We start from the raw sequence: 13,293 nt of genomic DNA, 5'->3' as shown, positions 1-13,293 counted from the left end.
TCAGAAGGAATTTGTCTTGCGTAGCACAATTAATTGAATTAAGACATGATATTGCCAGTGCTATGGAAGAACGATTTCCTATAAATTGTATATCTTTAGATTTCAGGAAAGCATTCGACACTGTATTCCATTCTTTGTTATTTGAGAAACTTCATGCGTACAACATTATTACAAAAGGTATTGCATAGATTGCTGAATAATTATGACTGCGCAAACAGTACGTACTTTTGAATGCTGCTGAGTCATCAAAAAGTGACGTCACATCTGGCGTTTCTCGGGGTTCACTTCTGGGTTCACTTTTGTTTCTCTTATTTACCAGTAATATCATTGAAGGAATCCTGTCACATTTGAGATTGTAGGCTGATGATTGCGTTTTCTACAAGCCTATTAGTCCTGAAGACGATTGCCGCCTTTTACAGTTTGATCTCAGCCACATTGCTCGGTGGTATAAGTGAACCATGAGATTGAGCCAATTAAGACAGTTTTTGTGTCATTTAGCAAAAAAAAAACATGTTTGTTTCAGTATACCATAGATAATATTGCATTGTGACGGGTGGCTGTATATAAATAACTAGGAGTTTTTTTTTATCAGTAATTTAAAATGGCATCATCACGTTGTTCATGTAAAAGCGAGTGCAGGCAAGTCATTATGGTTTCTGCGGCGCAATGCTAATTTTGTCAGTATGATTACTACGGAGCTATTGTTCAAGACGTTCGTCAGGTCAGTGTTAGAATTAGAATTTGCATACAAGGTATGGGACCCACCAATGATTGGTGACAAGAAACGCCTTGAAAGAGTGCAAAATTAAGCTGCAAGATTCGTTACTGGAAATTATAGTTTTATCTTTAGCGCTTCACAAGCAAAGAATGAGTCACAAAGGTAGTCGCTTGAAGATCGCAGGAAAAGCTTCGTTTAAACGTTTTTCATTGTATCTTTGACACAACAATTGGTATTGGACACCGCGCCAGCACGCGGGGCCGATAAAGAATGGAGATGCGGTCAGGCTATTGGCGACAGCTTGCGTATACACCGTGGAGGACGAGGAGTTTCTCAACTTGTAGTATTTATTTTTACCCTCTTTTAAGTTTTGCGGACAGCTGGCGCACTATAGGGAGGAAGAGATCGCGCGTGTTTTGTTCATTTTGTTTCGCGACACTGACTACAGCGGTCGTGAAGTCGCGCTTGCTTTCGTAAAAAAGGTAAGCTATTGTTCGTAGCCGTGGCACCAGTTTCGTCGGAGCTTCTCGACGTTTGTCTTCAACAGCTCGCACTCGGAACAGGGAGGTAATATTGCCTTCGACGATGCGCTATTCCCACGTGGCACATTTAAGGAAAGTGCACTTAGTTAGTGTAATTAAACTCACCGTAATCAACATTCGATTTCGGTATGGCACCACGTAGTAACTCCACATTTAAACCGAGCCTGCGGTCAGTGCATTTAGTTTGCTAGTTTGAGATGTAAAACCAGACATTGCGCTGGAAAATGCATTCGCGTGACGCATTCTCAAAGAATGCGTGAAATAGCCCTGAGAAAAAAAAAGAAAAGAGAGTTGAATGCTATAATGTATTTTATTGCACATTTAGATGTGTAAATCTCGAAGGTGGTGCAAGCTCGAGGGTTAGCAAATGGTCACGATTATAACGATTGCTGTCTGAAGATCAGTACATTTACGTGTCCGGTTGTTTATTTTACCGTGGAAGTCCCTCGAATTTTTTTATGAATTTGGGACACCCTATATTGCTGCTCATATTTTACTTGCTCAAATGTACAAGATTACTCTAATAATGCTAAGGTAACGTCTACTGCAAGCTGTGTCCGCTAAGCGTCATGAAAATGGTGATAGCAGTGACAAATAGGTTTGGAAGTAAATTACTTTGAAATGTATATTAAGAGCGTGTGGCACCCGTGTGAATACCATGGACCATGAGAATGAAGCGTGGCACAGCGCTACCAGTGACCGCAGTGTCTGAACCTTCAGGTGCCACAAAGCGATCGTGCGACAATACGTTCGTCTGAGAGAGTTCGGCGACCGACGCGCCCAATCGCAACTACGAAAACTGGCGAATGAGCCAAAACATAGCTAGTCTCTTTAAAATGGCACAAAAAGCCAAAGAAACGAATTCTGTTTGCCAAAGGACAGATGCGCTTTATAGTTTAGTAACGTCTGCTGTCGGGCTAGTTGGTATATCGCTTTTAGAAATGGTTTTAGGCGTATAAAATAAGACAGGGGCACGTGTCATATCCGTGTCTTTTATTCTGTTGTCCGTGTCTTAGTTTATGCGCCTAAAACCGTTTCTAAAATGCGCTTGATAGTGCATACAGGGTGTGTCTGCGAAGACATTAAGTAATATTTCAAGATAGCCGTTATGAAATGAAATGACAGTTAATCTCTAATTAGCGAAAATTCATTGATTTGTTTTGTCTTTAGTGACCTCATCGTAATTGGGAAATTGAAGGGAGCTCTCCCCGTACGAGCCATAACTATTATTTAACCTGAAAAGGAAGTGGGGAGGGGGGGGGGTTGCCTGTGGAACTCTGACATGACGAATTGTTGGCTATCAGAGAGCGCGAAACCGAAATTGAGAGGCGGCAGCGAGCACACAAATGTATAAGGGTTCCCGCGAAAGGGAATCCTACGCGATACTTCGAGAAAAAGCGTTTTTGCGGCAGAAATGCTTGCACGTAAGCAGGCCCCGTTCAAGGACATTGTGGGCCACGATGTTCGAAAAAAATGTGCGAAGTTATTTGCATCCGATATGCCCATATCAGGGCCAGGAGTTCGCAGAAGCCATGCATGTTAGTATCCGAAAACGCGGTTTGTACATGTCCGTTTCAGGCTACATGCAGCCGCAAAGAGTGACTACATTTCTTTCTATTTTTTTCTTGTGTCCCTTTTTTTCACAGACATCGTGTTCCGTGAGGGAGCAGCTAAACAGGTTAAACATCCGGAAAACATTGCAGAAACTTGTGTGGCAGCTTCACATAAAAATACGTGCTTTTTGACCAGTAAGGAATTGGTATAAATGTAATGAACAATAAATTGATTAAGATAGTCAATTTTGACCAGATAGACCTAGCAATATTGAAACGGCAGAGCACAGACGTTGCGAACTGCAGACACTGGGCATGAACTGTCTGACGTGATCGATAATTTAAAACGAAGTGTCAAGTCAGGAAGAAGCAAAAAAAAAACAAAAAAAAACATGGGGGTACGTTTGAAAGCTACGCCTTTAAGAATGGAACGCGTCAGCATTCATAGATCTCCGACTGCTCCTCGTGCTTCCCGGTAACAGCTGCTAATGTAACGATAACGTTTACAGGGAAACGCTGGCGGCGAAAGCTATGCGTGAAGGCGAACATTCTGGTAGAAACTCGGGCTCTTGCGTGGGCCTATCCCGGAACTTGAATTAGAAAGGAACAGCGCCAACTAAGACAATTACGAGAGGGAGAACGACACAGGAGGCTGTTCCTTTCTAATTCAAGTGTGCACCATCTAGCCCAAATGAACGTTTTCCTGAACCCGGAACTTGTACGCAGCCGCGCCAAAAAAAAAAAACATCATTTTCAGGTTTCTCTTATTGTTTTGCCCTTCTAATATTTCACTCTGAGAAGATTTAACATGAAAGGCATGTGCCGTCCATGTTATGTGTCATGACATTTGTTTGTCGGCTGTCATTCTCAAAATTCCGAGGAATAACTTTGTCAAGAATGTAAGACCACGTATGAGCAAATTTAGCGATAGCATGGTGTGGCAATATAACCTCCATGTAGCACGTCATATAGCAAGGCTTGGCATACACACACACACACACACACATATATATATATATATATATATATATAGGGCATGTTTCACTGCCTGGACGCCAACGCCGACACCGGATTTCCTGCGACACGGGGCCCTTAACGCTCTCACGTTAAAAGACTGAACGCGCCATTAAGTTAAGAAAGACGAAAACACCTAAGAGATGACTAGGCATTGGCAGGAACGCAATGTGCGAGAAAAACAAAGTGATGTAATAAGCAGCCTCGGTAAGAAAGTAAGGTTAACACACCGATTATCAGCTGTTTAGCAGCTAGAACAACCAACATATTCGCGCAGATGTCACAGGCGTAGCTAGGGGGAAACTAATCGAGCTATACACAAGCTATGTACAGTGGGAAAGCAGCTGATGATTCAGCGAAAAAAAGGAACTTACTGAAGACGGTCGGAATATTGTACCAAAGTACCATGCAAGCCTCACGCTTAACGATGACCTCGCTGACCTAGATAATTAATCGTGCACTGTGTTACCACGTCAAGTGCATCAGGTACACGGAAGAACGTTAAGAAAATAGTAATTACTGAGGGAAGTGATGTCAAAGGTTGGATAAAGTTACAGCACTGTTAGCTTGCTCCCTCTAGCTGCTGCATAAAATATTCGCTGCAACAATTTCGAGTCGAATCAAGACCAACACGGCTGCAATTCATTCCAAAGAAAAACGCTGCTTTTCAGCAAGTGTCTTCAGCAAGAGATGACATTCGCGTCATTAGCTCCGTTATCGAGATACCCGCAGAGCATACGCATATTTCTTTTTCACCGATTACGGCAAGGCATTCGAATGAGCTAAAACACCAGCATGTGCGCAGGTATCACGTCGTCAAGGCGTGGAGGAGGTATATGTGAACATGTCACAGTATACTTACAAGAATTCTCCAAAGCTGCCATATTCATCCAAAAAAGGAGCGTAAAAATATCGATGAAGAACGGTGTCAGGCAGGGAGCAACAATCTTTTCATTGTCGGCCACTGTGTTTGCGCCACGAACTGTCAAGTGTACTACAACAACATTCACTGCACGTTTATTCAAAGCCCTTGTTCAAACCACTAGACCAAATATAACCCTTTGTAAGCATTGATTTCGCATACGACAGCAGCCTGCGCGGTAGTGTTTTGATGACTATGGGCAACGAGTGCGGGAACGGAAAATAGCAGGCGAGAGAGTCAAACGAATGTATCTGACATTGAAGTTCAGGATAAAAGGAACGCGTTTACGGCGTGTCGCGTAATACGTAAAGCAGATGTGCGAAGGGAAGAAAAATGCAAGCGAGGACGGCAGTCGATTACGTTGTGGGACTGTATACAAGGAAACTTGCTGAGTGTCTGCTGACGCGAGGCAGGGCAGGCAAGGTGCTGACACAAGGACGGGGAAGTTGGCGTGGACTAAGCGCCGATTCCCAGCGTGACTTGCGGAATTACGAGCGCTGATTTTTCAAGATTGTAGCTGGGGTCTTTTGATTGTTTATATCATGCACTGCAATCTCATTGATCTGCGTGGAAACGCTGTCCAAGCAGCGCGCACCACACCAGGCGGCCGCTTTGTACCAGTTGTATAAACCGGTGGGTGTGGGGCGGTGAGGTTCGAACCACGCTCCTCTCGCAGCTGAGCCGGCCGCCGCACTGCGTCGTCGATCTCAGCGTCCTTGTGTCTTGAGCTCGTCCGTCAAGGAAGTTATAGACCCCAGCCGCAGTGTGTAGATACGGTTGCTAAGCAGTGCATGCAGGGAGAGAACTAGTAAACGAGAAATTATACTCCTTCCACATGTACTCGCACAAGCAGAGGATGCGAGTCCTTTCTCCCATTGCTCCTGCTCCGCACAGACAAGCAGCCTCCCAGAAGCACGTCATGGTGCCCAGAGCCGCTATCGACTGTCACTAACTTTTTTTTTCTGGACAGCCACACGCCGGTTCATAGGAATGGGAAGTTGTCCAACTTCCCACTAGTGTCGGCTTGCAGAGTTCTCGCTCTCTTCTTTCTTTTATTCCTGGGAACCTACCCTCTGCGTAGGTGCCCAGGTGCCCAAGCATGTTGAATGAAAGAAATAGTGGAAACGCCAACCAATAAGGATATGTTAAGAACTATTAAGCGGAACTTTCTTGAATGGGAGCTGTCAGAGATATGGGTAGCATTATATGGTGGTCGACGTGGTGCGGAATGCCTGATGCGTGATAATGGGGTGTGTGAGGGTTATGCTGATGTAGCACGCTTTATTTATCTATATATGCGTGAGGAGCACGAGCAAAGACCTGCACATAAAATTCAACGCATATATTCGACAGTTCTTGTTCAGGAAGGCTCCGCCTAGTTTGGCACGACATAACCAACGTGCTAAGGCCGTCATAGGAATGGGGATTTCTACGCGGCCTTGGATAATGTACGCACGAGTGGCACAACGTCTCATATTGGATAACCTTTAGCGCACCTTCTATCCAGACTGGTCGGGTGTTTACCATGGTGTCCCGTACTGCTTGCTATCCCCCTTTTAGCATAGGCTTAGGCAATTCTGTCCTAAGTTCAACCCCTCCTTTCTACGTATGGCGTATGTGGAACTGCGAAAGCGTACGGGCTCGTAGAATGTTTTGCGCCGGCACATCTTTTGTAATCTTAAACAATAGGTCGTTTGCCACTGTACTCCGGATGGCAGCTGTCAACCGCACACAGTGGACTTAAACTCCACATTCTCGCCTTGTATTGAGAATGGCGGTTTTCTGACTTCACAATGAACTTTCAACCGATTCGCCACATGAAGTTTTTAAGACGATCCTCCAGCATGCTTTTTCCTGACAAGCTGAGGGGTTGTCAAACCATTGATTTCAGGGAACGCGAAAGAGGGGCCGACCTCGGGGTGCGAATGAACCCTGGATGAACCGGTTGAAGGTCAATCTGTCTTCCAGACAGCCGACTAGAAGATACGGGCTTGATGGGCTCAAACGTAGGCATGCGCTGTTTCGTTTTTTGGACAGGAGGAATCACAGCCGCCGAGTCCACTGTGATCCTGTGAGAGATGGCTCCACCGCATCGATGGATGTGGCCGTGGCTCGTGGGCATGATCCTCGCAGCGGTTTTGACCGAGGCCCACGGAGCTGCCAGGCAAGCTGTGGAAGGCGACAACGAGGACGAAGATCTGGCCCGGATGTACGCCTGCTACGCAAACTATCTCGTTACCCAAATGTATGGCAGAGTAGCTCACGCGGATTGGAAATACGCCACCAACCTCACGGAGTACAACAAGAACAACAGCGTGAGTATTTTAGCCATGTTCGGGCACTTCTGCGCCTGGTGCTTTACATTTTCTCGAAGAGAGAGAGGAGAGAGAAAAAGGCAATGGAAAGACAGGGGGGTTAACCAGAGATTATCTCCGCTTGGCTACCCTCTACTGGAGGAGCGACAAGGGGATGAGATAAATGAGAGAAAGAAAAGGATAAGAACATTATGTAAATGTTGAAATAGGGTTGAAAATGATGTCAAAATTGACAATGCACCGGGAGTCACATACCGCAAGGTGCCTCACCAAACACAGTTTCAAGGGCGTTTTGCTGGCGCAAGGGCTCGTCGCGGCATCGCGCGGAAGCCGCAGAATCTACGGAGCGCATGGATTTAAATCCCGAAACTTTATGGGTATAAAGTTTTCATAATCTTTCGATGCGAATGTGCATTGACATTTCTATAGTGGCGCTTTAGATTTTCAATTCCAGAACTGTGTGCGTTTAATTATGTTACAAACATTTGACGCCAAAGGTGCATTGACTTTTCTAAAATCGTACATTGGAATATAACACGAGACAAGCCAAATAAACACACTGTCAGACAAGTCGACAAAGCAGGCAGCGAAGTACGATGAGACGAAGCATTGTGGTGATTCACTTGTGCCGTCATGTCACAGAAAAATATATCAACATTTTTTTTTCTCTTGCGCTAGAGCAACTATGTTAAGACACTAAAACCAGCAAAGGTAACTACGTTCTTATTTATTTTTCTACTTTGACTGTTATTCGCGAGGACCACATTGAGCCTCTTTAATTTTCTTGCTCTCGCTACCCAAGGGCTGCCAGAGCCAGCCAGGGCGCATGCGTTTTTATAGTGTTGCCCCGACCACCACGCGGCGCACTTCAGTGCGCGTTCGTTCTTCTCTGGGCGAGTGGATTTTCGCGTGGCAGAGTTTTGTACGCCTTCTGGCACAGATGATAGGCACAAAGATTGTGCCTATCTCCACAGGAAGTAAGATTTCTTGATCAGTTTAACCTTGCATGAAAGAATTGCGCGTTCTGTGACACATGAAGGTGTAGCCTTCAATCTGTGTGACGCTCTGTGAAGTGTTGTGACGACATGCCCTGATGTTTTCTTGCAGCTATATATTTCGTGCAACTTGCCAATAAACCAGCTGGAAGTCAGTGCTCTGTTCCTTTATCTGGCTGGCTCGGCTTGTTTCTTCCTTACTATGTTGCGCTGTACCAGTTTGAGAATGCAATACCGGCTCGCCCAATCCTCAACCCTAGTGAATCTTGTACGTCATGCAGCACAATGCTATGGTAGCGTTTAGAGCTCCGTGATACAGGCCCTGCATCATGGGGCTCCAACCACAACCATGACATCCTGCGGCAGGGTGCACAACATTGCAGTGGACGGTGGTAGCCTAGCGCACAGCGAAACAGTGTAATAATATTAGTTGCAACCCCCATAACCACCCACACCACACCCTGTACACCTTAACAAAGAGTGTCCTGGGTGATATCGGGAACGGGATCTAGTGGAAGATTGTGGCTGTTACTTTTTCCCACTGTTACTACACTGCAATTACACACTATTGTACGCTGTACCACGCTTCAAATGTGGGGCATGTCGGATATGCGATGTTATCAACGATGGTAACTAATGCTGCTAGACGGGCTCATTGATTTCTGGATTATTATATAGGTTAGCAGGGCCAGATTAAACGTCCCAAGAAGACTCAGTGCCCTTCCACTCCGTGAAGAAGGATGAGCAGCGAAGCTATGTATGTGGGCCCCTTAATGGCGAATTGCACCTACGCCGTGGGTCTTCCCGGCATTGCGCCATCTTTGGTATCGGCCCACGTATGGGGAGTGCTTACCGCCTACTGCACCTCTGCCGCGGGTCAGCCTGGCATTGCACCGTCTTCGCAATCAGCCCTGATATGGCGAGTGCTTAACGCCTGATGCACTTCCGCCGCAGGCCAGCCTGGAATTGCACTATATTCGGGATCGGCCCACGTATGCGGATTGCTTAACGCCTCCTGCACTTCCGCCGCGGGTCCGTCCGGCGTTGCACCATCTTCGGGATAGGCTTGCGTTTGGGTAGTGTTTAACGCCTGCTCCACCTCCGCCGCGTGTCAGCGCGGCATTGCACTGTCTTCGGGATCGGCGCGCCTATGGGTAATGCTTAACGCCTGCTTCACCTCCGCCGCGAGTCGGCCCGGCATTGCAATATCTTCGCGATCGGCCCACGCATGGGGCGTGCTTGACGCCTGCTTAACCTCCGTCATGGGTCGGCCCGGCATTGCTCTATCTTCGGGATCGGCCCACGTATGCGGAATGCTTAAGATGAAGCGTTAGCTCGGGTGCTCTTATCTAAGTACACGTAAAAGGAGAATTCGTTTTTCTCAGCCAATGCCTCCTTTACTAGATGCCTGCCGCGTCGCTAGTCTTCCCATTGAAGCGGAGGTTCCCGTAGTTCAGGGTAGTCGCAGAGAGACGGCGCTCGCAGCCGACCCACTTCCTGTTGCGGAGGAAATGACGATTACTAGGCTGGCGCGCGCTCGACCAATCGCTTGACGAGATATTGTGGGTCCTGCCTCCGGGATTGCAACAGACGCCGCTAAAATCTCGGAGGCTGGGCTACATGATTTAGGTTTCCAGCGGCCACCGCAGCTAGCGCTTGCAGCCGACCCGGGGTTAACCCGGGTGGGGAAGAGTAAAGAGGAGAGGGGCAGGAACCAGCTTCTCGGGTCACGCGGCAGGCATCTAGTAAAGGAGGCATTGTCTCAGCAACCACTGCACCAAATTTTACAAGCTTTGTTGCATTTAAAAGAAGAACTTAAAACGTAGTGACTGCTGGTTTCGAATATTTTGAGTTAGGTCGTCAATTCTTTACCAAAAATTGGCAAAAATCGAAAATTTTCCAGAAACGAAACTATGAAGTTGACAGCTCTATAACTAAACAACCGAAAATGATAAAACAATTCTGTGAATTACATCTAATAGTACATCTAAAGCGGACAAAATTGATATGTCCCACATGAATAAAAATATATTTAGAAATAGGGAAATACAACTTTTGCCAAACCCTTGTAACCAACGTAATAAATTCACGTAAGATTTAAAATGACATATTGAATTCGTCCTCTTTGAATGATCTAATGGATTCCGTTTACAGAACCCCGGTACCTGTTCTTGATGCAGAGCTATGAATTTGTAAACGTCGTGCTTATATTTTTTCAAACGGTCAAGTATTTGAAAATATTTTAAAGAAAATTAAAGCTTTAAATCGAAATTCGGCTCCCAGCAGTCACTAGAATTTATCTTTCAAGTACATCAGATTTCATGAAAATCGGTCCAGGGGTTATCGCATAAGAACGTTTTTTGCGTTTTACGTGTATTGGAATAGGCCGCATCGGAGTTGGGCCCGAGCTAAAGCTTCCTCTTAATGCCTGCTGCACCTCCACCGCAGGTCCGCCCGGCATTGCACTATCTTCGGGATCGGCCTACGTATGGGTTGTGTTTAACGCCTGCTTTGACTATGCGGTAGGGCTCACGCATCTTTTAGACGCATTCTCTGGGAATGTGAGGTTATATGTAGAAAAAATACAGTTTCCCCAGATGAAGCTGCGGTGCGATGGACGGCCGCGTTGCACAGCTCAAACCTCCAGAATCAACAATGGGCCATCCAGCATGCCCGTGAGGCAGCGAGGAGACAGGATCTCCGGACCTCCTCGGGGGCGGCCTAGACTGAGGCCACGAATTTGCCGGATTCTCAATAAAGTTATTACCACCACCACCACCTCTGCCGCATGTCGGCCCGGCATTGCGCTGTCTTCAGGATCGGCCCACCTATGGGTAGGGCTTAACGCCTGCTTCACCTCCGCCGCGGGTCGGCCCGGCATTGCACCATCTTTGGGATCGGCCCACGTACGGCTAGTGCTTAACGCCTGCTTCACCTCCGCCGCGGGTCGGCCCGACATTGCACCATCTTTGGGATCGGCACACGTATGGGTAGTGCTTAACGCCTGCTTCACCTCCGCCGCGGGTCGGCCGGGTATTGAACTATCTTTGGGATCTGCCCAGGTATGGGGAGTGCTTATCGTATGCTTCACCTCCGCCGTTCAGTGTCTCGGCTTGCATGCCCCAAGGACACTGCCTTGTTGAAATTTGCCCACAGAGATGCCTCCTCGACTTGAGGTAGTCCGCGTCGGCAAACTTGTGCCCAGCACGACCAACGGTCCCGCTGCTTCCTTACTTTTCGACGGTTGATCCAGCCGATTTTCCACAGGTGCCAGGCCAGACGCTGCCATCACGCGCTTCAGAAGCGCCCGACAACAGCACCAAGCCTTTGTTCACAAGTCCACCTCACATTCAGGCGACGGCGGCAAGGTGACCTCGATTGAGCAAGCCGAGTCTCATCATTGAGAGATTGCCACCTCGGTCGCAACATCAGCAGGCGTCAGATTCAATGCTGCTGTCAGGCGCCTCGGAAGCGCCTCGGAAGCGCCTCGGTGCCCTACCGCAACCTTCACCCCGTGACAACGCCAAATTAAGACAATGTGATCGTGGACCCCGGGTGCCACGCACCTCTCTGAAGTCGACCATCCATGCTCACCGACCACGCAGCATCTGTAGATTAGAGCACAAATGGCATCACCCCTGCGCCTTCCGCGGTGCAGCGATCGTAGAGGCCACGTTTCTCAAGCTACCACTATCGAAACCTCGTCCACTGCTGCGCCCTCAAGCCAGACTACCACAGTGAATCGCGTACATTTGACCGTTCCGTCTAGACGGGAGACCCTGCAGCGCCCACCGACCCTCGAAAGATTCTCCTCGAAAGACGAGGAGAATTCAGATGGGCGGCGCGTGCTCGATGCGCAAGCACGACCCGCGCATTTGAGTCCTAGAAGCCTGCTACGCTGGTCCTCTTGTTCTGGCGTTCCGCCTCGGCGCCCGACAATGCAACCTAGGCTGTCGTTCACCTGGATTTTGCGAATCGTCCCGACGAGTCTTCCGTAGGTACAGCCGACGGAATTTCTAGTCGCAAACTGGTTCATGTAGTTCCAAACATCAAATCAGATGGCTGCAAATTCACTGGCTTCAGCAGCCCGCTGAGCTTGGTGGAGGAGTGCCTCTTGGGCCTCTTTTTCCTCGTTGGCGAGCCAGGTCTCCTGATGCTCCGTTCTCAAATTTTGAGCCGGACTGAGAGGCGTATTAATTTTTGGTGGCCTAGCTCAAATTCCCACGTAATGTGGGCAAGAGTTGGCCACGTATGCAGTGGGGTGGGTGGCCTGTTTTAAGCGTAAGTGCGGGTATGTATTTGTCCCGCAGGTGGCGCCACTCATAGACTTCCGTTAAACCTAACTGAGGATGGGTCGGGGCGTAGCGCTGTGTTTCGCGACGCTTGTGTTCTAGGAAATTCCAGATCGGGTAACAGCAAGAGTAGTCGGAGTGCACAGACCTGGTGACAAATTAAATGCAGCGAACTACCGACCAATTTCTTTAATATGTACGCACTGTGATAAACTCGAGTATAAAATAGCCAGCCACATACGAACTTAACCACCTTCAATCCGATGACTTTTTCTGTCTTGTCAGCATCGATTCCACAGTAAAAAAATATTTTCAAAATAGCACACTTATTATCTGACAAGAAAAAGAACCGAGGGGACTCATTTTTATTAATCGGACCATGAGTAGCCAACAAACAGGCACGAAGGACAGCATAGCGGAAATTAAATGTACTTAATAATTGAATTAATGATAAATTAATGAAAATAAAGTGGTTGAAAAATAGCTGGCTGCAGGTGGGATAAGAACCCACGTCTTTGCTTTACGCGTGCGATGCTCTTACCAATTCAGCTACCGCGGCACCGTTACTCCATCTACCTTTTTCGGGTCTTATTGTTTTACTACTAGTACTAACCCAGGAGTGTTAGTCAGCGCCACCACTCACAAACCTTGGTGGCGGATGTGGAACATCATTTCTGCCGGAGGCGTAACGAGTACGCGCTCTGTTTGGCTGACAGAAACTGCTGAATAAACCCACACATGCTACATGAAGGCATGAATTTGGCCGGCTTCGAGATCCTCATAATGTAATGAATGAAAAGAAAGGGAACTGACGATTTTTATTAATCATATTGTAAGACGCCAACAAACAAAGACACCAAGGACAACATAGGGGAAATTGTGCTTATTAATTACAAGCTAGCTCTCCCAGGGTTAGTTCTAGCTGCTAATATAAATACCCTC

At 47.3% G+C, this 13,293-nt stretch overlaps 1 protein-coding gene across 2 annotated transcripts in view; it reads left to right on the top strand.

Annotated features, from left to right (window-relative positions):
- The first annotated feature begins 1,115 nt into the window (after nt 1-1,115).
- The window catches only part of LOC135916746 (angiotensin-converting enzyme-like), an 80,416-nt gene continuing 68,238 nt past the window's right edge, over nt 1,116-13,293 (top strand). Inside the window, exons 1-2 of one of the 2 annotated variants that reach the window (XM_065450195.2) lie at nt 1,116-1,200; nt 6,787-7,064. In XM_065450195.2, the coding sequence (XP_065306267.1) occupies nt 6,828-7,064 (237 nt within the window). In that variant the 5' untranslated portion in view covers nt 1,116-1,200; nt 6,787-6,827. Of the gene's footprint in view, nt 1,286-6,786; nt 7,065-13,293 lie in introns of both variants that reach the window. The other variant, XM_065450194.2, reaches the window with a different exon arrangement.

Source organism: Dermacentor albipictus, chromosome 4, assembly GCF_038994185.2.
Source record: "Dermacentor albipictus isolate Rhodes 1998 colony chromosome 4, USDA_Dalb.pri_finalv2, whole genome shotgun sequence".
In the NCBI taxonomy this organism is placed as follows: Eukaryota; Metazoa; Arthropoda; class Arachnida; order Ixodida; family Ixodidae; genus Dermacentor; species Dermacentor albipictus.
This window is presented reverse-complemented; position numbering and strand designations above follow the sequence as displayed.